The 24,658-nt window shown below is 46.8% G+C and overlaps 1 protein-coding gene across 3 annotated transcripts in view; it reads left to right on the top strand.

Moving 5' to 3' along the window:
- The window catches only part of Fam163a (family with sequence similarity 163 member A), a 98,958-nt gene extending 74,882 nt beyond the window's left edge, over positions 1–24,076 (top strand). For 2 of the 3 annotated variants that reach the window (XM_045145408.1, XM_045145415.1), the window contains exons 2-5: positions 13,345–13,446; positions 19,666–19,687; positions 20,581–20,695; positions 20,944–24,076. In XM_045145408.1, coding sequence (XP_045001343.1) covers positions 20,603–20,695; positions 20,944–21,357 — 507 coding nt within the window. In that variant the 5' untranslated portion in view covers positions 13,345–13,446; positions 19,666–19,687; positions 20,581–20,602 and the 3' untranslated portion in view covers positions 21,358–24,076. The remainder of the gene's footprint in view (positions 1–13,344; positions 13,447–19,665; positions 19,688–20,580; positions 20,696–20,943) is intronic. The other variant, XM_045145422.1, reaches the window with a different exon arrangement.
- Positions 24,077–24,658: the final 582 nt, after the last annotated feature.

Genomic DNA, 24,658 nt, shown 5'->3' with positions numbered 1-24,658 from the left:
AAACTATTTAAAAATAAGATGATCATATGGATCAAAAATCATAATAAAGAAGAAAACAAAGAAAAGAATAAGAGGAAAAGATGCTAAACTGTACACTTGCCCTCCATTTTTCCCCACACTGAATTTTTTACTAGAACACTCACCTACCATCTTATATTTTTTCTATATTGCCTCTCAGTGAATTTTTGTTTTATTTTTAGTCTCCATATTAAAGGTATGAATGTTTTATACATCTGACTCACCCTATGAGAACATTCTGACTTAGTTTATATAATTTCTCTCACTAGTGACTTTTATATCTTCTTATTTTTTCTTCTTATTCACTGAAACTTCTTTCATTCTTTTTGATGAACTTCCTTCAATATTTCTTGTAAAACAAGTCTTGTGGAGATTTATTCTCTCAGCTTTTGTCTGGGAATGACTTTATCACTCTCTTTTGTGTCATTTTGTTTTTAGAGAGAGAGCAACAGTGAGAGAGAGGAAGGGAGAGAGAATTGGCATACCCAGGCCTTAGCCACTGAAGTTGAACTCCAGATGCTTGTGCCACCTAGTGTGCATGTGAGACCTTGCACTGTGTCACCTTTGTGTGTCTAACTTACATGGGATCTGGAGAAATCGAAGTTGGGTCCTTGGGCTTTGCAGGCAAACGCCTTAACCACTAAGCCATCCCCGCAGCCTCAATTGTATATTTTTCAAGTAGCCTTCTTCAAACTTACTCATTCTTTCACCTGGTTGATCTATCCTACTATTAATGCTATATACTATGGTTTTAGTTTTGTCAACTATTTCTTAGCTCAGGAATTTCTATTTAATGTTCCTAATTGCATTCATTTCTTTTTTAGTTTCTCTGTTAGACAAAGTAAGTGTACTAATATGTTTGTCCTATAGTTTCTTTAAGATTATTGAGTTTCCTTAAAACAATTCTCTGAGTGTTCTCTCATCCTGGCTGCTAACTGGTTAACTTCTGGCACATATGTTGGGAAAAAAAAAAAAAAAACTCTGTGTGTGTGTGTGTGTGTGTGTGTGTGTGTGTGTGTGTGTGTTTTCAATGTAGGGTCTCACTCTAACCCAGGCTGACCTGGAATTCACTCTGTAGTCTCAGACTGGCCTCAAACTCATGGCAATTATCCTACCTTGGCCTCCTAAGTGCTGGATTAAAAGTGTGTGCCACCACGCCTGCCCCCCCCCATAAAAACTTTTTATTGACAATTTTCAATTTTATGTAATGTATTTTGACCACAAGCTCTTCTCATTACCTTCTCTTATCCCCCATTTCCTGTCCCCCTTCCACTGAATGAACCTCTTTTTTTCCAATTAGTCCCTCTTTTATCTTGATGAGTATTTTTTTCCTTCCTCTACTGTCCATCATGAAATATTGATGGGCCCGATATTGTATAGTGATAGCTGCTGTGAGGTCATGAATGCAATAGCACTTCATGTCTAGAACACAGTGTTCCAAAACACTCCTCCACGCACTCTCCTGAGCCGTGGAGGGGGTGATAAACATGTCTCACTTAGCACTGAGCACTCAACAGTCTCTCATTTTCAACACTGATGAATTTTGAGTCTCCCCAGTAGTCACTATCAGCACTTACTTTGAGTATTAGGTGAGATGCTGTTTCCCAGAAATTTCTTAATGCTTATTGGGGTACAATATTACCTAGGCATTGAAGGGACAGGTATTTATTCCCATATTCCTATTCTGCTTTCACTGGGCCTGTCTTTCCAGGAATTCTAAGCAGGCTGCTTACTTTCTTTGAGCCTATAGCCACACCTGCCATTTCAGTGCTGGTTCATATTCACCATGTAGTCTTAGGCTGGCCTTGAACTCATAGCGCAAGGAATCTGCTTTCTTTATGTTTTCAGAAGTAGAGAACAATCCAAGTCCAAGTTTGGCTCAAATTTATTGTTGCTACATACAGCTCATAAAGAACAAGCTCAGGGGCCCGAAGAGATCTTTTAATTGGTAATGTGCATGCTGTGCCAACAGGGGGACCTGAGTTCACATCCTCAGCCCCACCTAAAACACTGGGTGCACTAGCACATGCCTGGAATCCCTGGTACTGGGAAGGTGAAGATGGGACAATTGCTCAAGCTTACTGGGCAGCTAGTCTAGCTGAACTGGTGAACTTCAGGGTCAATGAGAGACCGTCTCAAAAATAAGATGGAGAGCAACTGAGGAAGACACTTGACATCAACTTCTGGCCTCCACAGACACACATGTACAGGTGCCCACCCGTGAACAAATACACACGCATGCCACAGACACTCACACATGCACAAGGAACAGGGAGAGTTCCTAGAAAGAGCGATCGGTCCCCTCAAGCCTCTCCCTGGGACTGAGCTAGACCCAGGTGCCTCGTCCGTGGTTAGCAGCTCTTGATCAGACACTGCAGAATTCTGCCCCGCTCTGGGCACACTCACCATGAGTGTACCAGTTCTAAACTCCTGTGCCACACTGTGGCCCCCAGTGCCACCGAGCTGTGCCATAACCTGAGGTCGCAATTTTCCAAGACCATCATGACACTGGGGTAGAGCAAAGCCTGCGCTACTGTGGATTGCCCATTGCTGTGGTGAGCCTGTGACTCAAGGTCACCATAACCAGACACAGGTGAGGCTGGCAGGGACGATAGTCCAGTAGACTGAGGCTGCACGTCTTCTCCTAGCACTTGAACTGCTTCAGAGCTGTATATGAGGATGGGAGCTGCTAGGGTTTATGATGGTTCACTTCAACTTTCAACTTCACTGCCAACTTGCCTGTATTTAGAATCACGGGTATTCCTAGAAAGGCTTATTTGAGGATGGAAGATGCACCCTGAATGTGGGTGGGAACTATTCCATGGGATCCCAGGCTGAATAAAAAGGAGAAAATAGGGCTGGAGAGATGGGTGAGCCATGAAGGTGCTTGCCTGTGAAGCCTAAGCACTGGGGTACTACTCTGCAGATTCCACACTAGCCAGACACACAAAGGTGAGACAAGCACAAGGTCACACATGCCCACTAGGTGGCACAAGTGTCTGGAGTGCAACTGCAGTGGTTCAGTGTACCAATTGTGTCTCTCCCGCTGTATCCCCCCCCCCCCATCTCTATCTCTCTCTATTGCATGCGTCCCCATGCACGCATGTGCTTGCTCAGCGCTCTAAAAATAAAATTTTAGGGCTAGAGAGATGGCTTAGCGGTTAAGGCATTTGCCTGCGAAGCCAAAGGACACAGGTTCAATTCCACAGGACCCACATAAGCCAGATGCACAAGGGGCATGTGCATCTAAAGTTCATCTGCAGTGGCTAGAGGCCCTAGCGTGCCTATTCTGTCTGTCTCTCTATATCTCTCTGCTTACAAATAAATAAATAAATAAAAATTTAAAAAATAAAATAAAATTTAAAAAATATTTTTAAAAAAGGAGAAGGTAATCTGAACATCATCATTCATTCCTCTCTACTTCCCGAGTGTGCGCATGATGTAACCCATCACCTCATGCTCCTGTAAACATGACTTCTCTACCACAGAGGGCTATCATCTCCTCAAACTGTAAAGAAGAATAGACCACTCCTCCCTTAAGTTGTTTCTTATCAGGTATTTTGTCACAGCAACAAGAAAAGTAATACAGAAAATTAGTACCGACAGCTAGGGCTGTTTTGATTAACCAGACCATGTGGTTCTTAGGCCTTTGAAGCTTGTTGTGGCAGGAATTTGGAAGCATTTAAAGCTATAGGCTAGAGAAGCCCTAGAATGCTGAAAGCAGAGACTCATAGCACATTCTACAGAAATTTGGAAGACCAGAATGCTTGTGAGAAATTCAGACAGGGGGCTTGGCTCATGGTGTTTAAAAAGAGAACAAGGGCTCTGTTGGGAACCAGACTAGAGGCCATTCATGTTACATTCTGGCCAAGAACCGGGTAGCATTCCTCCCATGTTCTGATAAGTTGAGTGAGACTGAGTTCAAAAATAACGTGTTGGTGACCCTTCCCTGCCTGAACTGTGTTGACAGCATGCTTGACCGTGCAAAGCACCTCAGGTGAAGAATGTTTATAATAACAAAGCTGAAACAAATGCATATTGATGCAGGTTGAGAAGTATAGTGCCTCTTTTTCCCAAGATGATAAGGAATCCATCCTTGTAACTACAGGTTGTAATGTCTTGCTGGTCAACTTACTTCTTCCTCTATAAGAATCTGCTTTGTCTCAAAATAATGTAGTAAATAGTAGTGGAAAAGGTACTTCTGCCAGGTGTGGTGGCGCACGCCTTTAATCCCAGCACTCAGGAGGCAGAGGTAGGATGATCCCCGTGAGTTTGAGGCCAATCTGAGACTCCATAGTGAATTCCAAGTCAGTCTGGGCTAGTGAGACCCTACCTTGAAAAACTCAAAAAAAAAAAAAAAAAAAAAAGTATATAACAAAGGTTGGAGAGATGACTCAGCGGTTAAGATACTTGCCTGTGTGAAGCCTAAGGACCCACGTTTGACTCTTCAGATCCCACATAAGCCAGACACACAAAGGTGAGGCAAGTACAAGGTCACACATGCCCACTAAGTGGCACAAGTGTCTGGAGTTCAATTACAGTGGCTGAGGCCCTGGGACGCCAATTCTGTCTCTCTCTCCCCAACCCCATCGTGTTCTCTAAAATAAAAATAAATAAATAAATAAAGATATATATGTCATTTATCAAGGAAAGGAATGAGAGCAAATTCTAAACTGCAAACATAGTAGGTGCAAAAGCAACTATAATTGTTAAAAAGATTAAAGCTAGCCGGTGTGGTGGCACACGCCTTTAATCCCAGCACTCGTGAGGCAGAGGTAGGAGGATTGCCATGAGTTTGAGGCCACTCTGATACTACAGAGTGAATTCCAGGTGTTGGTGATAGACACTAAGGACACTCAAAACGTGTCAAAGCAGAAATCCAGAAGAGAGCTGAACACTAAAGCAGATTTATAACACACCCAGCAAGGCTCATGAAACATTGCAGAAGAGGGGCAGAAAGATTGTAAGAGCCTCAGGGTAGGAAGGAGTACCCAAAGGCTTTGCTCTGCCCACCCCCACAATGACTGACTGCTGCTCTCACAACTCATGACTCATAACCCCATGGTGAATGCCAGCAATCCTACTGAGGAGGCCCCTCAATGGAATGGGGGCAGGAGGAGGGGCATGGTACCAACACATGATTTGCCCATACAAACTTTCTACTTAATAAAAAAAAAAAAATGGGGCTGGAGAGATGGCTTAGTGGTTAAGCACTTGCCTGTGAAGCCTAAGGACCCTGCTTGGTTGCTCGATTCCCCAGGACCCACATTAGCCAGATGCACAAGGGGGTGCACGCATCTGGAGTTCGTTTGCAGTGGCTGGAGGCCCTGGCATGCCTATTCTCTTCCTCCCTCTCTCTCTCTCTCTCTCTCTGTCACTCTCAAATAAATAAATAAAAATGAACAAAATATTTTTTTAAAAAATTGCAAATTTACCCTGAAACTCCATAGTGAATTCCAGGTCAGCCTGGGCTAGAGTGAGACCCTACCTCGAAAAACCAAAAAAAAAAAAAAAAAAAAAAAAAAAAAAAATTGCAAATTTGTTTAAAAACAGAAAGCCTGTCAAGAATGCCACAGAAGCTTATGTGTCTGGAGTTTATTTGCAGTGGCTGGAGGCCCTGGCGTGCCCATTTACTCACTCTCTCTCTCTCTCCCTCTCTCTCTCTTTCTCTCTGTCAAATAAATAAATAAAAATAAAAATATTTTAAAAAAGAATGCCACACAATAAAACCACAGATTAATCACTGGGACCTCATGAAATTACAAAGATTTTGCACTGCAAAGGACACTGTGAATAAAGCAAAGAGGCAACCTACAGAATGGGAAAAAATCTTCACCAGCTATACATCTGATAGAGGATTAATATCTAGGATATACAAAGAACTCAAAAAGTTAAATAATAAGGAATCAAATAAGCCAATCAAAAAATGGACTATGGAGCTAAATAGAGAGTTCTCAAAGGAAGAAATACAAATGGCATATAAGCATCTAAAAAAATGTTCTACGTCACTAGTCATCAGGGAAATGCAGATGAAAACTACATTGAGATTCCATCTCACTCCTGTCTGATTGGCCACCATCATGAAAACAAATGATCATAAATGTTGGCGGGGATGTGGAAAAACAGGAACCCTTCTACACTGTTTGGTGGGAATGCAATCTGGTCCAGCCATTGTGGAAATCAGTGTGGAGGTTCCTAAAACAGCTAAAGATTGATCTTCCATATGACCCAGCTATAGCACTCCTAGGCATATATCCTTAGGACTCATCTCATTTCCTTAGAAGTACGTGCTCAACCATGTTTATTGCTGCTCAATTTATAATAGCTGGGAAATGGAACCAGCCTAGATGTCCCTCAACTGATGAGTGGATAATGAAGATATGGCACATTTATACAATGGAGTTCTACTCAGTGGTAAAAAAAAAAAAATGAAGTTATGAAATTTGCAGAAAAATAGATGGATCTGGAAAGGATTATACTAAGTGAGGTAACCCAGGCCCAGAAAGCCAAGCGCCACATGTTCTCTCTCATATGTAGATTCTAGCTACAGATTATTGAGCTTCTGCGTGAGAAGGAAAAAAGTCAGTAACGGAGGCCAGTAAGTTAAAAAGGAGATATAAAGGGAAGAGAAAGGAAGGGAGGAGGGTACTTAATAGGCTGGTATTGTGTATATGTAAGTACAATGTTGAGATGGGGAGGGGATATGATGGAGAATGGAATTTCAAAGGGGAAAGTGCGGGGGAGGGAGGGTGTTACCATGGGTTATTTTTTATAATCATGGAAAATGTTAATAAAAATTGAGAAAAAATAAATAAATGAAAATAAAGAAGGTGTCGACAAGAAAAAAAAAAAAAAAGAATGCCACAGAAGGAGTTCTCTGCTCAAAGTTAACCACCTAAGGAGATGTTTTTCTCAGATTCAGTCTCAAAAGCAACTGCAACTATGGTCTGGGGGCAGGGGCAGGCTATATCTCGAGCTGGCACCAGAACTTGGCAGCATCACCCGTGTGACCGTGGTTTTACAGAGATGGAAGGTGCAAGAGCGTGAGGGTCACAAGGCTTTCACCAAGATGCCAGAAAGCCGCAGTGGCTGGGAAATGGGTGTCATGACTGCACTCTCTGCACAGAGGCCCTCGAGAGGACACAGCACGGAGTTGTGAAGGTATACACCCCAAAATGGTGGAGATGCCAGGGATGTGGTATGTCTGCGGAGGAAAGCTGAAGGCCATTCCAAGACAGAGGCTATGTGAGCTCTAGACAGAAGAGCTGGAACATCGGGGTGGCCCGAGGCCACTGGAGCCCAGATGATTCCATCACAAGTCCAGGATATGGAGCTGCAGGGCTAGATGTTTGCGCCGCTGGATTTTGACCTTGCTTTGGTCTGCTCATCCTCGCTATGCCCCCATTCCCACCTTTTGGTGTAGAAATGTTTATTCTGTGTCATTATGTATTATAAATATATAAGGTGTTTTTAATTTTAAAGGAGCTCACAGTTAAAAGATTGCCTTGAGTCTTGGGGAAAAAAAAACTTGGGACTTCTGAACAGTTTGGGGATTGTTAAAGACTATGGGGTCTTGTAGAGATAAACTAAGTACATTTTACACTTATTAGATGAAAATGAGAATTTAGGGGCTAGCGTTGGAATGTTGGGATTTAAAATGATATGCTTGGGTGTCGGGTCAACAGCAGGCGGAGTTGTGATGGTTAATCTTCATGATCAACTTGACTGTATTTGAATCAACATGGAAACATATCTCTCTATGAGAGTGTTTCCAGAAAAGATTTAACTAAGGAAGGAACACCCACTCCAAGTAGGTGCAGTGCCAGTCGGTGGGCTGGGGTCTCAGACTGACTAAAAAGGTGAAAGTGGGCTGAAGACCAGCGTTCATGCTTCTGTGTCCTGGCCAGCTGCCTCGGGCTCCTGTGCCATGAGGAACTGCTTCCCTGTCATGATGGAATGCATCCCTTCAAACTATAAGCTAAATGAATGCCTCCTCCCTTAACGTGCTTGGTCATAACAACAAGAAAACTGACTCATACAGGATCTTCCTAGTGCTTGGCTACAGGGCAAAATTTTCTAATTACTACCCTGTGCTGCCCCAAAGAAACATGGGGTATTGGGTCACACTATGTTGCTTCAGGCTAGGGGGTGTTGGAAACAGCAATCCCTTGGCCATCTTGCCTGATGCTAAGGTAGCCTAAGTCTCACAAGCACAGGAACCTTAATGGTCTTGGGGTATACCAAGCCCCTTGCAATAGCAGCAACGCGGGACCCTTCTCACATACATGTCCTTGTTTTCTTCTGGATGATTTGCAAGGGTTCCTTGTGTCTCTTAGAGAGCCTTTCTTTGAGACAGCACAGCTCTCTGTGCAGCGATAGTTACTTATCTTGGGCAGAGGGACTTTTCAGACCCTCATCGGAGAGTCAGGGCTCAAGGAAGGGCATCCATGCCATCTAAGTGACAGGCCCCTTTACCTTCAAACCCCTGGCAGCCTTCCCTGAGGGTTGCAACCTGGGGAGACAGATCACAAGGAGGAAGCAGTTTCTCTTCATATCTATATATAGATAGATAGGTAGATAGATAGATAGGCAGATATAATTTTTTTGTTTTTGTTTTTCAAGGTAGGGTCTCACACTGGCCCAGGCTGACCTGGAATTAACTATGTAGGCTCAGGGTGGCCTCGAACTCACAGCGATCCTCCTACCTCTGCCTCCCAAGTGCTGGGATTAAAGGCATGTTCCACTACGCCCGACAATATATATATATATTTTATTACAACTTCTATATGTACAGACAACAAACCATGGTATTTCCCTCCCCTCCCCGACTTTCCCCTTCACAACTTTGCTCTCCATCATATCCCCTCCCTCTCTCCATTAGTCTCCCTTTTAATTTGATGTCATCATCTTTTCTCCTATTATGAGGGTCTTGTGTGGGTATTGCTAGGCACTGCGAGGTCTTAGATATCGAGGCCAATTTCTGTCCAGACAGTTGTATGTAAAGAGTGTACTCTTCCTTTGGCTCTTACATTCTTTCTCCCACCTCTTCTGCAATGGACCCTGAGCCTTGGAGGGTGTGAGTTGTTTTTGTGCTGGATACTCCTCCATCCCTTCTTCTCAGCACTATGTTCCCTTTTGGGTCATCCCAGTGGTCATCGCCATCTGAAAAAAGAAGCTTCTCTAACCAGAAGTGAGATTAGCATTAATATATGAATATGAACATTAACTATAGTACAGTCAGGGCAATTTGGTGAGAGTAATATATGCATTTATCCAGACAATAACAGGCTTTATACCCCTAAGGCTCATGACCTCCCATGCCATAGGCTTTTGATTACGTTTTCAGTACCAGGCACATATTCCCTCCCATAGGGTGGGCCCTCAGTCCAGTTAGAGAGCAGTTGGTTTCCCCCAGAGCAGACATGCCACTAGTGCATTTGTTCAGTCATTTGGCCTGTTTGGCCAAACTTGAGGTTTCCAGTGTCCACTGTTTTTGCCACTGATGACTTCTGTCTCCCATAGGGCTGCATACAGTGCAGCTTTTTCCAGCTTTCAGTTGGCTGGGCTACAGAGAGAAGGCTTTCTGCTCAGCACCAGCTTGATTTCTCAGTGATTCTACCTCTCACACATGTGAAGTCTGCAGCAGTAGGGTCTTACCATCTCTTTCTCATGGGAAACCAAGGGCCTTGGTAATAGCCTATAATGTTTTGGAGGCAACAGGGACCTCCCTGGCCAGCAACTCACTGGAAGGTATCCCATCTCTGAAAATTTTCTAGTAACAATCTATAGCTTCTGGATGTGCCATTATTCAAGAAAGTAGATTTTCATATGTTTTATTCAGAATATCTTGAATTTTGATTGACCCTCCCCCCACACCCTTCTTTTATACCTTATTTTTTAGACCTGCTAACCTGCTATGTCAAGTTCATGAGTTAATAAATGATTGGAGAAGGTTTAACTGCTTCCAAATAAATAGAGATCAGTGGATGCTTAGGCCTCAATTAACTTGTGTTCCTAAGGGGGCAAAGCAAGGAGCAGGGGGCACCGATCATTAATTACATGTCCTGGTGCCAGCTGCGGCCTGTGTTCCTCCCAGTGTTCATCCAGGAAGAGAGCTGAGGTGACTCTGATTCCACAGCTTTGAAGTCACTGGGCGTAGAGGGCCCTTCAGAGAGAGCAGGCACCCTGTCCTGATAGGGAGTGGAAGGCACTCTCACGGGGTAGCTTTGCGTGCCCTTCCCCAGCCTCTGCTAGAAGAACGCCCTCTCAGCTCCTCTGGCCTGACTTCTTAGTTGGCTCCGTGCCCCTCCCCAGCCTGGTGAGTTTTGGCTCTTCTTAGACTTCCTCCTCCTAACTTCTGGCCCATTTGTCCCAACGACACAGAACCCAGAGCCAGTCTTGACACGGGCTAGATGATGCTGCAGACTCTGCAAGGTCAACCTTACATACACCCTGCCACCCATTGCCTCCAGACTGAAAACCTCCCAAAGACCTTCATTCTTGTTCCTTTTCCCAAAAGGGCCGGATGGTAAGATGCAAAGCTGCTAATCCCACAGCCCCAGCATGGTAGATGCTGCTCCAGTCGGTCTGGGGACTCGGTTTCTTAACATGCGGCTTTGTTAATTGTTACCATGGAGGCATTGTGAGAACCCCTACTTCAGGGGACACCTTAGCTCTTGGTGAAGTAAGTGGAGACCTTCTGGAAGGAGAGACATCAACCCTGGAGTGTCCAGAGGCTCCACTCCAAGTGCCTATCCAGCTCCATGTCTGTCATTCCTTGTGTAGTTAAGCAAGTTGCTTATCTTCTCTGAATGTGGTTTCTTCATCTGGCTAAATCGAGAGTCCTTACATTTTCATGGGTCATTTTTCCAAAAGTAACTAGCTGATAATGTTAAATAAGCATGTTGCATTGGTTTTGATCAAATTTTCAGTGTGTGTGTGTGTGTGTGTGTGTGTGTGTGTGTGTGTGTGTAGTATGTGTTATATGTAATGTGATGTATGTTTACTGTATGCACATGTATACAGATGCCCATGCCCTATAAACACTTGTGTGGAAGCCAGAGGAGAACTTTAGGCGCCCTCCACCCATTTTGTTTTGTTTTGTTTTGTTTTTTGAGGAAGGGTCTCACTCTGACCCAGGCTGACCTGGAATTCACTATGTAATCTCAGGGTGGCCTCAAACTCACGGCGATCCTCCTACTCTGCCTCCCGAGTGCTGGGATTAAAGGTGTGCGCCACCACACCCAGCTTCTCACCCATTTTTAAAAATATTTTATATATTTATTTGAGACAGAGAGAGAGAAAGAGATAAGGCCAGAGAGAATATGGGTGCACCAGGGCCTCCTGCCACAGTAAATGAGCTCCAGATGTATGTGTCACCTTGTGCATCTGGCTTTACATGGACACTGGGGAAACAAACCCAGGCCACAGGCTTTTCAAGCAACTGCCTTTAACCTTGGCACCATCCCTTCAATCCAGTCTTGTCTCTTCTTGAGACAAGAGTCTTTCATTTAACCCAGAGGTGCTGGTTTTTGGTCACTGAGCCCCATTGATACTCTGCTGTCAGCGCCTGGCAGGACTAATGTCACAGACCTGCACGGCCACACCAGTGCTTATGTGGGTGCCTGGGAAGTGAACTCGGGCCGTCCCTTTTCCTCTCGGGCCTTCTTGCTTGCACAGCAAGCATTCTTAGCTGCTGAGCCATCTCCCTTGCCATGCACAGGCAAGCGTTTTAGTACTCTTCTATTTTAAAGTTTATTAAGTGGAGAAATCAACCTGACCCTTAAAAAAAAATTTGCGGGGGGGGGGGCAGTCCTACTACTTTTTAACTTGGCCCAGCTAATAATTATTCTTATGGTTATACTTTCTTTTTTGGTTGTTTTGAGGTAGGGTCTCTCTCTAGCCCAGACTAACCTGGAATTCACTATGAAGTCTCAGGGTGGCCTCAAACTCGTGGCAATCCTCCTACCTCTGCCTCCCAAGAGCTGAGATTAAAGGTATGTGCCACCACACCCGGCTTACAGTTACACTTTCAATCCAGAAACCAGAATGCCAGTCATGAGTAATAGTCAACACACTTCTGGTATGATGGTGTCACACATTCCTCTAACTTGTATCTGCTTCAGACAAAAGTGGCCGGGAGGCCCCTCTGCTGTCTGCCTCCTCTGCTCTTTTCCTCCCTACCTGTCCCCAAGGTCACTACCTGCCACGATAAAAATTGTGGGTTCTTATTGGCTAGACAGCCGGGACAAGCTTAAAACTGAATCTTGCCTTTGGGAATTTGAGGATTGCTCTGAGGTTCCCTACTGGGCCCCAGGTGAGCACACCTTCTCTATGACAGGGGTCCCTGGCAACCCTTTGCTGTGTTTCTGGGCCTCCAGGGGCCACCCCCAGCTTCTTCTGCTGAGGTCTTCTCACTCATGGCACTGCTAGACAGGACAGTGAGCTCGCCCGGCCTCGCTCCCTCCGGTGTGGGAGAGGCATTCACAGCTGAGCACAGCTTTAGCCAAGCAAACCATCCCGACCACTTCTCCACCCAGTTACTCATACTCGCGTAAGGTGGAGGGAGGGCGCGGGTCCAGAAAGGGGTGCTATCCCATTCCCACCGTACAACCAGCAGGTGGCCGGGATGAGGAATTTGTCCCAAACTGTATATTCTTCTGACTTCTGGAGCCTCTTGGAATTGTCACTCAAAACCAAATAGGAGCCCAGCTGTGCCTTCCCTTACAGAGATTGAGAGCCTCATTTAGAAAAGAAAGCCTGGTTTCCTAGAGCTTAGGGAGCCAGAACCGTCCAGGTGGGGGAAGAAGGTGACTGTGTAGACACAGCCACTCCATAGATGACCAACCGGCTGCCTTCTCAATTTCTAGTCAACTCTGCTCCCAAGACCTGCTCATGTCTGCCCCTTAACATCCACTTCTGACTCAGATGGAGGACCTAAAGGGGCTCAACTCTGTCCCTTTGAAAGGTGGTTCCGTGGGTATAGTCACTGACTGGGTTCCTTTCCTATTACAAATGCCCCTTGGAACATCTGAGCTGGGCTCCTGTTCCCGCACTGAGTCTCACATCTCAGGTGTTCTTACCTGCTGCACTGGATCAAAGGATTCCAGGCAACGGCACTATGGGAAGGACATGAGGGTAAGAGTACATTTGACCTTCCAAATCTGTCCCCAGGTTCTTAGGCTAGGAGCCTCAGAGTCAAGGTAACTGCAGAGGCCGAAAAGCAAAGTCCTGACATCACAATCTGGTGCCTGCTCTGGTTCCAACTTACCTGACCACTCAGCCTTCACGGCCTGCTCCCACTGACCTTCCCGTCTTCCCTGGCAGGAACTGATGACCTTGGCCATGACACAGCCCCAGCTACTATCTGCTCAAGGGCAGCCCGCTTGACCGTGATCGACTGAGCCCCCACTGCTCCAGCTGTTTCTGGTAAGTTAAGTGTAAGGCACAGATTAATCCTCTCTCCAAAGAGGGAAGATGTCTAGGGCCCAGGTAGGGAGGAAGTTGGGTGAAGAAGGAACATTACTAAGTCATGGTTACAGGCCCTCAGAATTTTTTTTTTAATTTATTTATTTTTAGAGAAAATGAGAGAGACAGAATTGATATGCTAGGGCCTCAGCCACTGTAATCAAACCAGATGCTTGCACCACCTAGTGGGCATGTGAGACCTTATGCTTGCTTCACCTTTGTGTGTCTGGCTTACGTAGGATTTAGAGTCGAACATGGGTCCTTAAGCTTGGCAGGCAAGTTCCTTAACCGCTAAGCCATCTCTCCAGTCCTCAGAATTCTTTCATGGGCCAGGTGTGGTGGCACATGCCTTTAATCCCAGCACTCAAGAGGCAGCAGTAAAAGGATCGAAGTGAGTTCGAGGCCACCCTGAGGCTACATAGTGAATTTCAGGTCAGCCTGGGCTAGGGTGAGACCCTCCCTACCTCCTAAAATAAAAAAAATAAAATAAAAAAAGAAAAGAATTCTTTAGTGGATAAGAAGTTTGTCCTCTCTGACCATTTCCAGCCCCTATGTTGACCACCACTGAGTCATTCTGCCCCAGATCTGTCAGGGCCTGGGTGGGAACACAAGAACTTCCTTCTTATTCTCAGGCAGCTACTCAAGAAGGGGTGGGTATGATGGAAAGCCACAGAGCTGGCCGTGCAGTCCTGGCTCAAATGCTTGCTGCCTTGTGACTTCAGAGAGGTCACTCAACAATCTAGCCTACCCATCCTGTGTCGTCAGATTTTTATAAGGTCCAGGACTTCATATGAGTTACGTTTTTGGTATGCAACAGACATAGCATTGATTATCTCGTGGTTTCTGTGGGTCAGGAGTCATAGCTTGGAGAGCCGGATCTGTCAAGAGTATTCAAGGTTTTGGCTGAGCTTGTGGTTTTTGGTGAAAGGAGCCAGCTCTGGCTCCAGCGTGTCTGGGTAGTCGTCCATCTGGATGAGTGGGAAATAGGTTTTCTTCTAGTCTCACTCAAGTGATGGTTCTGTTCCTTCTGGGTCCTTAGACAAAGGGCCTCAGTTCTTAGCTTGCTACTGGCCAAAGGCCATCTTCAATTCTGACCACATGGGCCTCCAAACATGACAGCTTAATGCTTCAAAGCCAACAAAAACTGATGCCCCATTACTTTTTGTTTGTTTGTTTGTTTTTGGTTTGGGGGTTGTTTTTTTTGAGGTAGGGTCTCAACTGTGGTCCAGGCTGACCTGTAATTCACTATGGAGTCTCAGGGTGGCCTCGAACTCACGGTGATCCTCCTACCTCTGCCTCCCAAGTGCTTGGATTAAAGGCATGTGCCACCACACCCAGCTTGTTTACCATATATATATATATATATATATATATATATATATATATATATATATATATATACATGTATATATACAGGTTAGAAGCAAGTAGCAGTTGCCCCCACACTGAAGGGGGAAGAGTACACAAGGGCATGAGTGCAGGGATGGGGATTATTTGGGATCATCTTAAAGTCTTCCCAGCACCAGAAGGAATACAAATGGAGACACAAAGGAAACTATGACATACTGTTCAAGCGTAGAGTGCTGTTGTCATCATTTACATCCAATTGCAAAAAGAAAATGAGTCCACCTGAAATAAGGAGCTGAGTACAGGAATTTAAATACCAAACTGAAACCAGCCGTGGTGGCGCACACATTTAATCCCAGCACTCGGGAGGCAGAGGTAGGAGAATCACTGTGAGTTGGAGGCCACCCTGAGACTCCATAGTGAATTCCAGGTCAGCCCGGGCTAGAGCGAGACCCTACCTCGAAAAACCAAAAAATAAATAAATTCCAAGTTGCACTATTAGTCTCCTTTTCCAAGGAAAATGGACTGGATTTGTTCTTTTCACAGGCTTTTAAAAAAATATTTTTGGGCTGGAGAGATGGCTTAGTGGTTAAGCGCTTGCCTGTGAAGCCTAAGGACCCCGGTTCGAGGCTCAGTTCCCCAGGTCCCACGTTAGACAGATGCACAAGGGGGCACACGCGTCTGGAGTTCGTTTGCAGAGGCTGGAAGCCCTGGCGCGCCCATTCTCTCTCTCTTCCTCTATCTGTCTTTCTCTCTGTGTCTGTCGCTCTCAAATAAATAAATAAAAAATTTTTTTAAAAATATTTTTTTCTTTTATTTATTTGCAAGCAGAGAAAGAGGGAGAGAAAATGGGTGTGCTAGGACCTCTAGCCACTGCAAACAAACTCCAGATGCATGCACCACCTTGTGCATCTGGCTTTACGTGGGTACTGGGGAATTGAACCCACGTCATTAAGCTTTGCAGGCAAGTGCCTTAACTGCTGAGCAATATCTCTAGTCTCCCATTTCACAAGCTTTTTTATTTTAAAAAAAAAAACATTTTATTTATTATTTATTGGAAAGTAGAGAGGTGCTGGGAAGACTTTAAGATGATCCCAAATAATCCCCATCCCTGCACTCATGCCCTTGTGTACTCTTCCCCCTTCAGTGTGGGGGCAACTGCTACTTGCTTCTAACCTGTATATACATATACAATAAACAAGCTGGGCGTGGTGGCGCACACCTTTAATCCCAGCACTTGGGAGGCAGAGGTAGGAGGATCACCATGAGTTCGAGGCAGAGTGTCACTACTACTGAGCTCCAGGTGCATATACCACTCTGTCTCTGGCTTTATGTGAGTACTGGGCAATTGAACCCAGAGCCATAAGACCTTGCAAGCAAGTTCCCTTAAACACTTAGCCACCTCTCCAGACCCATTTCACAAACTTTATATGTACCTTCATGGCTTGTGATTTTTTTTTTTAAATTGTATTTATTTATTTGTGGGGGGGGGCATGCCAGGATCTCTTGCTGCTGCAAATAAATGCTTGTAGGACTTTATGTGGGTGGCTGGGGAATTGAACTCAGGGCCAACAGGCTTTGTAGGCAAGTGCCTTTAACCTCTGAACCATTTCCCCAGTTCCCACAGCTTCTGATTTTAAGGCCACACTGAAGCAGCCAGGCCTCTCCCCCACAAATAACTGTGTTGAGTCCTTTAAAATGTACATGAGCCAAGCATAGCAATTACACCTATAATCCCAGCATTTAGGAGGCTGAAATAGGAGAATCATTGCCAGTCTGGGGGCAGCCTGGGCTACATAGGGAATTCCAGGGAAGCCTGGGTTACAGTGAGACCCTGCCTCAAGTGCATAATAGGTGCTAACATGCATTTCACTCTTTCCTCACAGCCATCTGCAGTTTTTTTTATTAGCATCAGTTTTCCAAGAACTGAGAAGGGTGAGACTCCACGATATGCAGGCTGTTAAGGTCACAGTTGAGCTCTAACCTGAGCCATCTGACACCTGTCTCTGCCTGCACTGTCACCCCCACACACACCCATTTTAGGTCACTGCTGCTGTGATACTGAGCTGAAAGAGGGGCGGCCAGCACCAAGGGGCAGGGTTGTCACTGTTTTTCCATGTCTTCCCCATAGTTCCTTGTCTTCTAAAACAAGCGAGGCACATTCTAGGAGAATAGGCTAAAACTTTAAGAGCTGAGTGCAGTGGCTTCATGCCTGTAATCCCACACTTGGAAGGCTGAAACAAGGGGACTATCATAAGTTCAAAGCCAGCTGAGCTGTATAGAAAGTCCCAGGCTATCCTGGGATACAGAGTGAGGTCCTATCTCAAAAATAGTAGGCCGGAAAGGAGACATAAAGGGAAGAGAAAGGAAGGGAGGAGGATACTTAATAGGTTGATATTGTATATATGTAAGTACAATGATTGTAATGGGGAGGTAATATGATGGAGAATGGAATTTCAAAGGGGAAAGTGTGAAGGTGGGGAGGGTGGGAATTACCATGGGATATTTTTTTATAATCATGGAAAATGTTAATAAAAATTAAAAAAAAAATAGTAGGCCGAACGCCAGGGGTGGTGGTGCACGCCTTTAATCCCAGCACTCGGGAGGCAGAGGTAGGAGGATCACTGTGAGTTCGAGGCCACCCTGAGAATACAGAGTGAATTCCAGGTGAGCCTGGGCTAGAGTGAGACCCTACTTCGAAAAAAAAAAAAAAGTAGGCCAAGACTTTCAGTGGGAAAGGTCACAGCTGTGTTCCCAGCTGGAGTCACTCCATTAGGCCTCTGCCTTGCAAACAGCCTTCAATGGAATTATGCATGGAAGCAGGGTAGAATGCGGTGACATCACACAAGCCCTGTCCAGCATGAGATTCATCTTTTCCCCAACAAGATGCTCCGTGAAACCCCTGAATCATGGCCCACCTTGCATCTGGGCAAAGCCAAATCCATCTTAAACAGAGATGCTCAATTTGCAAATGCTTTTGAGTTAAGATACGACTTTCTGCCCCCTAGTGGTCAATACTAGCCATTACTGCCACAAGGCTAATAATGAAATGATGACCCAACTAAGTGTGGTAAATTCCTGCTGCGTGCCAGGGCTTGATGTATAATGCTACTGGGGGCGAGGGACAGAAAACAGTATAGGACAAGTTCTTCTCACAAAGGGCTTATAATTTACATATTCCTATATAAACAGTTGATTCGCATCCACCAAGACAGGATTTGTAGTAGAGTCCAGAATTAGCGCGAAGCCTCAGGGATAGGACATCCGAGGAAGGCTTCTTGGGGCCTTGAAGGATTTGAAGAGGTAGAGAAAGAGGGAGAATGTATTGCTGAAAGCCCCTTGCGTTTCCCGCCTCCCCCGCCCCCTACCACCGCCAAATACACACATACGCATCCCTTACAAACAAGTCAAATCCCATTTCCTTGTCTGGCCTACACACTCTGCTTCATGCCTACTCTCAGCCTGTCCCAGCCTTTCCATATTCTTTACAGTTCCTGGAGTCCTACTCCTCCAGCCCCCTTGTTAGTCAACTCCTGGATCCATCATTCTTCCCACCCCACCTGGCTTCAGCCTGTGGGATTCAGCTCGGCCCTTCTGCAGAGCATGTGCTCCAGTGGTTGGCTGCTCCACCTCCACGTTTCATGCTCCTGGTTCGTGCTCTGATTGCAGCAGATCTTACACCATATTATGGAGCGTACTGAGTGTCTTTCCATCGCTAAGCTCTGTGCTTCCTAAGGGTCAGGACTGCCCCATGGAGCAGAGACTTGGCCTGAGGGACAATGAGAGGGAGAGATAAAATGCAGGGGAAGTTGGGGAGGGCAGAGGCTTTGAAGCCATGCCCAAATGAATGCATCTGGCAGGCAATGTGTTTCCAGAAAGGTGCTGGAGCTACAGATGGGCGCTGGGGTGTGATAGGAGGCCAAGTCACCATGGGAGGAAGGGCATCTAGACACAAGACTAGAGAGGCTCGTTAGGGAGTCACTGCACCAGTGTCTGGAGACTTCAATTAGCATGGGGGAGCAGAAGACTAGAATGGGCAAACAACTGAGGATTTGAAGTTTGAGTGACTAGGTACATCTTATGGCCTGATCAAACTAAAGTGCAAATGAGTCACCTAAGACCTTATTAAAATGTTGACTCTCAGGCTGGAGAGATGGTTTAGTGGTTAAGGTGCTCGCCTGTGAAGCCTAACGCATGTTCAACTCTCCAGATCCCACATAAAACAGAGGCACAAAGGTGAGGCAAGCAGATGGTCGCGCATGCCCACTAGGTGGCGCAAGTGTCTGGAGTTTGATTTCAGTGGCTGAGGTCCTGGCCTGCCAATTCTCTCTCTCACACTCACTTGCTCACTCTCTCTAATATAAAAAATATAAAATATAAAAATATAAATATTGGCTCTCACTCACAAGGCTTATGGGCCCAAAATTCCATGTTGCCAAAACACACATTGCAGGGATGCCCGCACTGCTGGTCCACACATGCACTGGGTAGCAGAAATCAGCTCAGTATTCTCAGTGAATTAGCAACAGGCCACTGGGCAGATGGAACCTTCGAGGAGCACAGTGGTGATCCCTTCTGAGTGTCAATGTATGATTTAGCTTCTCCCCCTCCTCCAACAACCCGGTTTGTCCTTCATAGCAGCTGTGGAGAAACCACCACAGAGACGGTGAGTTCAGAGGGGAACATTTGTGTGGAGAGCAAAGTGATGGCTTGTGACCTGTCTTCATTGAGTTTGCGATGACAGTGAAACATCCAAGCGCAATGTCAAGATGAGAGTGAAGTGGGGGCTATGGGATACACTTCTCCCAGCATCTCTGTCCTTCTGTCTTTCAGGTCACTGTTCCCTTTACTGAATGTAAGTGCTGGAAGACATCTTTCCATCCTCAAGACATCAAGACCCCTCTATCCTGTGGGGTCCTCATGTGGCTAGGAGACTCAGAAGTCCTCACCCGCTGATCTGCCCAAAACCCAAACAGCCTTTTATTTTGAGCTTGCCTCTGTCCCGTTTGCTTAGCTCCCCTCCTCTCCCCCGCAGATCAGGACTAGTCTCCCCAGCCTGGCCGCAGCCCTTCAGGAGCCAGGATGCCACCTGCCCCCATATGCTTCCTCTGGGCAAAGGAGTGTCGATTTGAGCCAGGCAGAACTAAGTCAAACCTTTCAGTTTGGGGTCCTGTGTCCTCTAGCCGGGGCCAAGGGCTAGAAGCCATTTATGTTTGGTTCAAGAGGTCATTGATAGAGAGCCCAGCCTGTGGGAGGAGCCAGGCCCGGTAGCACCCCAGCCAGTCATCAGAGAGTCTGTTGCTCACATGTAGAGTAGGGACAGGGAGTAATAGTTGCCCCCGAACAGTTACTGGGAGGATTTTGGAGCACGTGCTTAGCAGGGTGGCTCACACAGGCAAAGCCCTCCGTCCACAGCAGTTCTTCTGGAATTCTGGATCTTGGTGCTGTGGGAAGGAGAGAGGTCAAAAAGAAGGCAAAAAGAGGGTCGAGGGAGAAGAGGACTAAAGGAGAAAGAGAACAAGAACTGACAGGAACAGGGCTCAGAGTTGGTGCTCTGCCCAACCCGACAGCCAACCCCCCCACACACCCCCGCCCCCCATCCCTCCACCCCCACTGCATCCCAGCTTGGGCAGGCCCCGGCCACACAGCTAGTCCCTCTGTTTTCAGGAAGCCCAAGATCCCTCCACCTTCAGCTATTCAGAGAATACTACCCAGCTGTTCCTCACTCATCCACATGCATTCTTGCAGAGTTTGATGGGGCGCCGGGCGGATGACAGCGGGAACAGTCGTGATCACTGGCGGTATCCTAGCTACCGTGATTCTCCTGTGCATCATCGCTGTCCTGTGCTACTGCAGGCTCCAGGTCAGTCCCCGGGGCCTGTGACCTCAGGCCACCAGGCCCCTGGCAAACCACTTCTCATCGTGGGGACAGAAACCAGAGGCCCACTTTGGACCAACACAGCCCAAAGCCATAGGAAGATGGGCGACATGAGTCAAGGAGGCTGGGAGTTGGGGTTGGACAGAAGGAAGCGATGCCGCACATGCGCATGCGCACACAGGCTGGGAATAGGGTGCGAGACCATCTCAAGTATTCCTTTGTCCTCTCCCCAGTATTACTGCTGCAAGAAAAGCACAGGAGAGGATGCAGAGGAAGAGGAGGAGGAAGAGGAGCATGACCTTCCCATCCATCCGAGAGGCCCCTCCTGCAACGCCTGCAGCTCCCAAGCCCTGGACGGCAGAGGCAGCCTGGCACCTCTCACCACCGAGCCCTGCAGCCAGCCTTGTGGGGTGGTGGCCAGCCACTGCACCACTTGTTCCCCATACCACTCCCCTTTTTACATACGGACAGCTGACATGGTGCCCAATGGGGACGGAGGCGAGAGGCTCTCCTTTGCTCCCACATACTACAAAGAGGGAGGACCCCCATCCCTCAAAGTGGCAGCACCCCAGAGTTACCCGGTGACCTGGCCAGGCTCGGGGCGCGAGGCCTTCACTAATCCAAGGGCTATTAGTACAGATGTGTAACGGTTTCACCCCATCCCTCACACACACCAACGCTGCCGCCCAGCAGGAACAATGGGGCGATGGGGGGCACTGTCCTACTGCCCCCACAGGGACTGTTTTCATCTCTCTGTCTTTTCTTGCTCCACGGCAGAAGATTTCCCAGGACTTGAGCTGTTGGATGCATCAAGGACCAGACCAAGGCCTGTGTCTGCTTGGTGGCCCAGGAATGGGAGCCTGACAGGCTGGGTTTGCAGCTTTTGCCCTTTGCTGTGCTGGGACTCCCTTTGGACAGCCCAGCCCCACCACAACCCCGTCCTGGCCTGTGCAAAGGAGGCTCAAGGAAAGCTAAGCAAGGGCTCAGGAAGCTTCCAGAGTGCTTGGGAAATGAAGCAGACATGGCCAGAAGAAATGGGAACAAAGAGCAGAGAAAGTAACGATCAGACACACTCCAGAATTTGAGGCGAGAGAGAGGCATGACCCCCTCAGGCCTTGCTTGCTGAAACACATAGATCTAACTTACGTTCTAGATTTTTACTTTGGTTATCATAGACAGTGCAGTCACTGTGGCTGCTCCAGTAGGCATACTGATTGCCAGACAAATTGCATCTGTTATCTCTTCATGGAACGCATCAAACAGACTTCAAAGGACATAGCATAGGGCTATTTCTGGAGACTGCACCAAGACGCTGCCGTTAACCTTGTCTCCCCACAAATCCTTCTTTTCTTTTTGCCTTTACGAACCAGATGCTTCCTGTTGAAGAAGCTTTTTCCCCAAATTTTGTCACTGGAGTTCTAGAAGCTTCCCTAAAACATCTCAACTAAACTAAAACATAACAGGACAGGCCCTGTTCTGTTATACTGACACGTGGACAGTGAACATGGATGCAGTCCTGTGAGGGTGTGCGCACACCCACACTGGTCACCACCAGCAACTATGAGGGCTTTGCCACCTTGGGGTGGGGGTGGGGGGTTGCTGCAGACTAGAAGGATTCAGGGGTAACAACTAGAAAGAAAATTAAAAAATCTAATCCTCCAACAGCAGGAACAAAAGGTGATTAAGGTGGCCAATCCCCATGGCAACCAGCAAGTGAATGCAAGGAGGAACTTGGGAGTCTCTGGGGAGTTTAGCAGTACCCTGCCACATATGCACACATGCACTTGCATAATCTCCTAGTGGCTGAGCTCTGCTTGAACCTTCTGCCATCTGACTTCATGAAGCAGGGCCACTTTGTCCCGTCAGGAGCACCAGCCCTCACTCCTGACAGTCCGAGGACTCCTAGAGAGTGGCTGTGTCGTAGTAATTAGATTTCATGCTCGTTGCCCTCCCTTGGTCATCCCACCCCCCAGTCTCATGGCAATGGGCCATTTTGCTGTCTTACTCTACCCCGAGTCCAAGTCCCGCTTCCCACTTATCACCCAGCAGTGGCCTTATGTTTTTGGAGTAAGTATGCCAACAAGTTTTCCAGTCACCTCTGCAGGTTAGAGGTAGTTGTCCTCCCTTGTAAGTGGGTAGTAAATGCTACCACTCCTGAGTCACTAAATGCTACAGAGGATGGGGTAGGGAGATGGGCTGTCAGGGTGCAGCTGAGCGATCTGGAAAAGGAAGGGAACACATCCTGTCCAGGCACCTCCCATCTCAAAGTGGAAGTCACACATACTGGGTTAGGAAGCAGCAGGCAGGCTCTGGCCACATTGCGGTCACTCTTTTGCCATAAGACCAGTCACTTATCTGTGCTGAGACTTCGATTTCCTCCAGGGAAACAGAGGTTCCTAGATGTTCTCTTAAATCCCTCTTAATACTGCACAAATCCTGGACATCCTGAAAAGATCTGCCAACCAAGGTCATCTCCTCTTGTCTTCATCCTGCCGTGGGCGGAGGGGGGAGCTAGAGCTGAGTGAGAAATCCGTGGGATTAGAAGACAAAACCATTTTAATTGTTGGTGAAAAACAAACATGTTTGACTCCCTTTTGAGCAATCACAAATGGAAACATCCTTCTTGAACCCGGAAGCCACGCGAGGGGAAATGAGATCTGTCTCCCAGCGCAGAAGAGCAGTGCAATGGCTTTAATGACGCACGTCCCTCCGTCAGCCCTTCCTGGGCCGCATGTGTAACCCTGTGACCCCTTGATAGGCTGCTGGGCCTGGTGGTACTCTGCCCAGTGCCTTGCTCTTCTGAAATTCCACAGCCATAGTCTTCATCACCCAAAATAGCAATGCCATCATCATACCTCTTGGCTTTGGAGAAAAGAGAGAAAAAAAGAAAAACAACCACCAAAACAGGACAACCCCATTAACAGTTACCTACAAAGCACCCTTTGGCATTGAGTGTCTCCTATAGCTTTCTCAACCTAGATGCTGTTAACCCACAAGTCAAAATCTGAGTCCTGGATGTAAGAGAGAAGGTGGCCACCCCCTTCACCTCAGCCCACATTGCTCAGGGCACAAGCTCCAACCCAGGCTGGAGATGGCCTGCTCGCCTAGCTATAGCTGCAAGGGCTCCACCTTGTGGAAGAGGAAGCTCATGCCACTCTTTTTAACTGTGGAGGCTATATTATGTGGGACACTATTTATACACTCCAGACAGGAAGAAAAGGAAGAGGGGTCGGGAAATGCTCCGTCCTCTCTGCCATCTTTTTCCACCTCACTTCACTACTCCTGCTGCATATTTCTTGTCTTGCATCTTTGATAACTTGGAGTCACAACCAAGTGAATGTCAAAATAAATGAAATTTGAAATAGACACTCCAGACTCCTCTGTTTTTCACCTGGGGTGGGGCAGCTGAGCATAGATTTAAGAGTAACTGTCCCATTTTAACACACCTAGAACATCCTTTTAAAAAAAATTGGGGGAGCCGGGTGTGGTGGCACACACCTTTAATCCCAGCACTCGGGAGGCAGAGGTAGGAGGATCGCCATGAGCTCAAGGCCACCCTGAGACTACAGAGTGAATTCCAGGTCAGCCTGAGCCAGACCCTACCTCAAAAAAAAAAATTGGGGGCTGGAGAGATGGCTCAGCGGTTAAGGCGTTTACCTACGAAACCTAAGGACCCGGGTTCAATTTTCCAGGTCCCACGTTAGTCAAATGCACGTCATGGCACATGCATCTGGAGTTCATTTGCAGTGGCTAGAGGCCCTGGCATGCTCATTCTTTTTTCTCTCTCTCTCTCTCCTTATCTCGTTCTCTCTCTCTCTTTCTGCCCCCTCCCTCCTCCCACATCTAATAAATAAATAAAACAATAAAAATTTTAAAATATATATTTGTACTTGAAAGAAGAGAATAATAAAGTGCATTTCAGGGCTTCCTGCCACTGCAAACATACTC

This window comes from Jaculus jaculus, chromosome 1, assembly GCF_020740685.1.
Source record: "Jaculus jaculus isolate mJacJac1 chromosome 1, mJacJac1.mat.Y.cur, whole genome shotgun sequence".
NCBI lineage: Eukaryota > Metazoa > Chordata > Mammalia > Rodentia > Dipodidae > Jaculus > Jaculus jaculus.
Note: the sequence above shows the minus strand (reverse complement) of the source record. Positions and strands in the feature narration are given on the sequence as shown.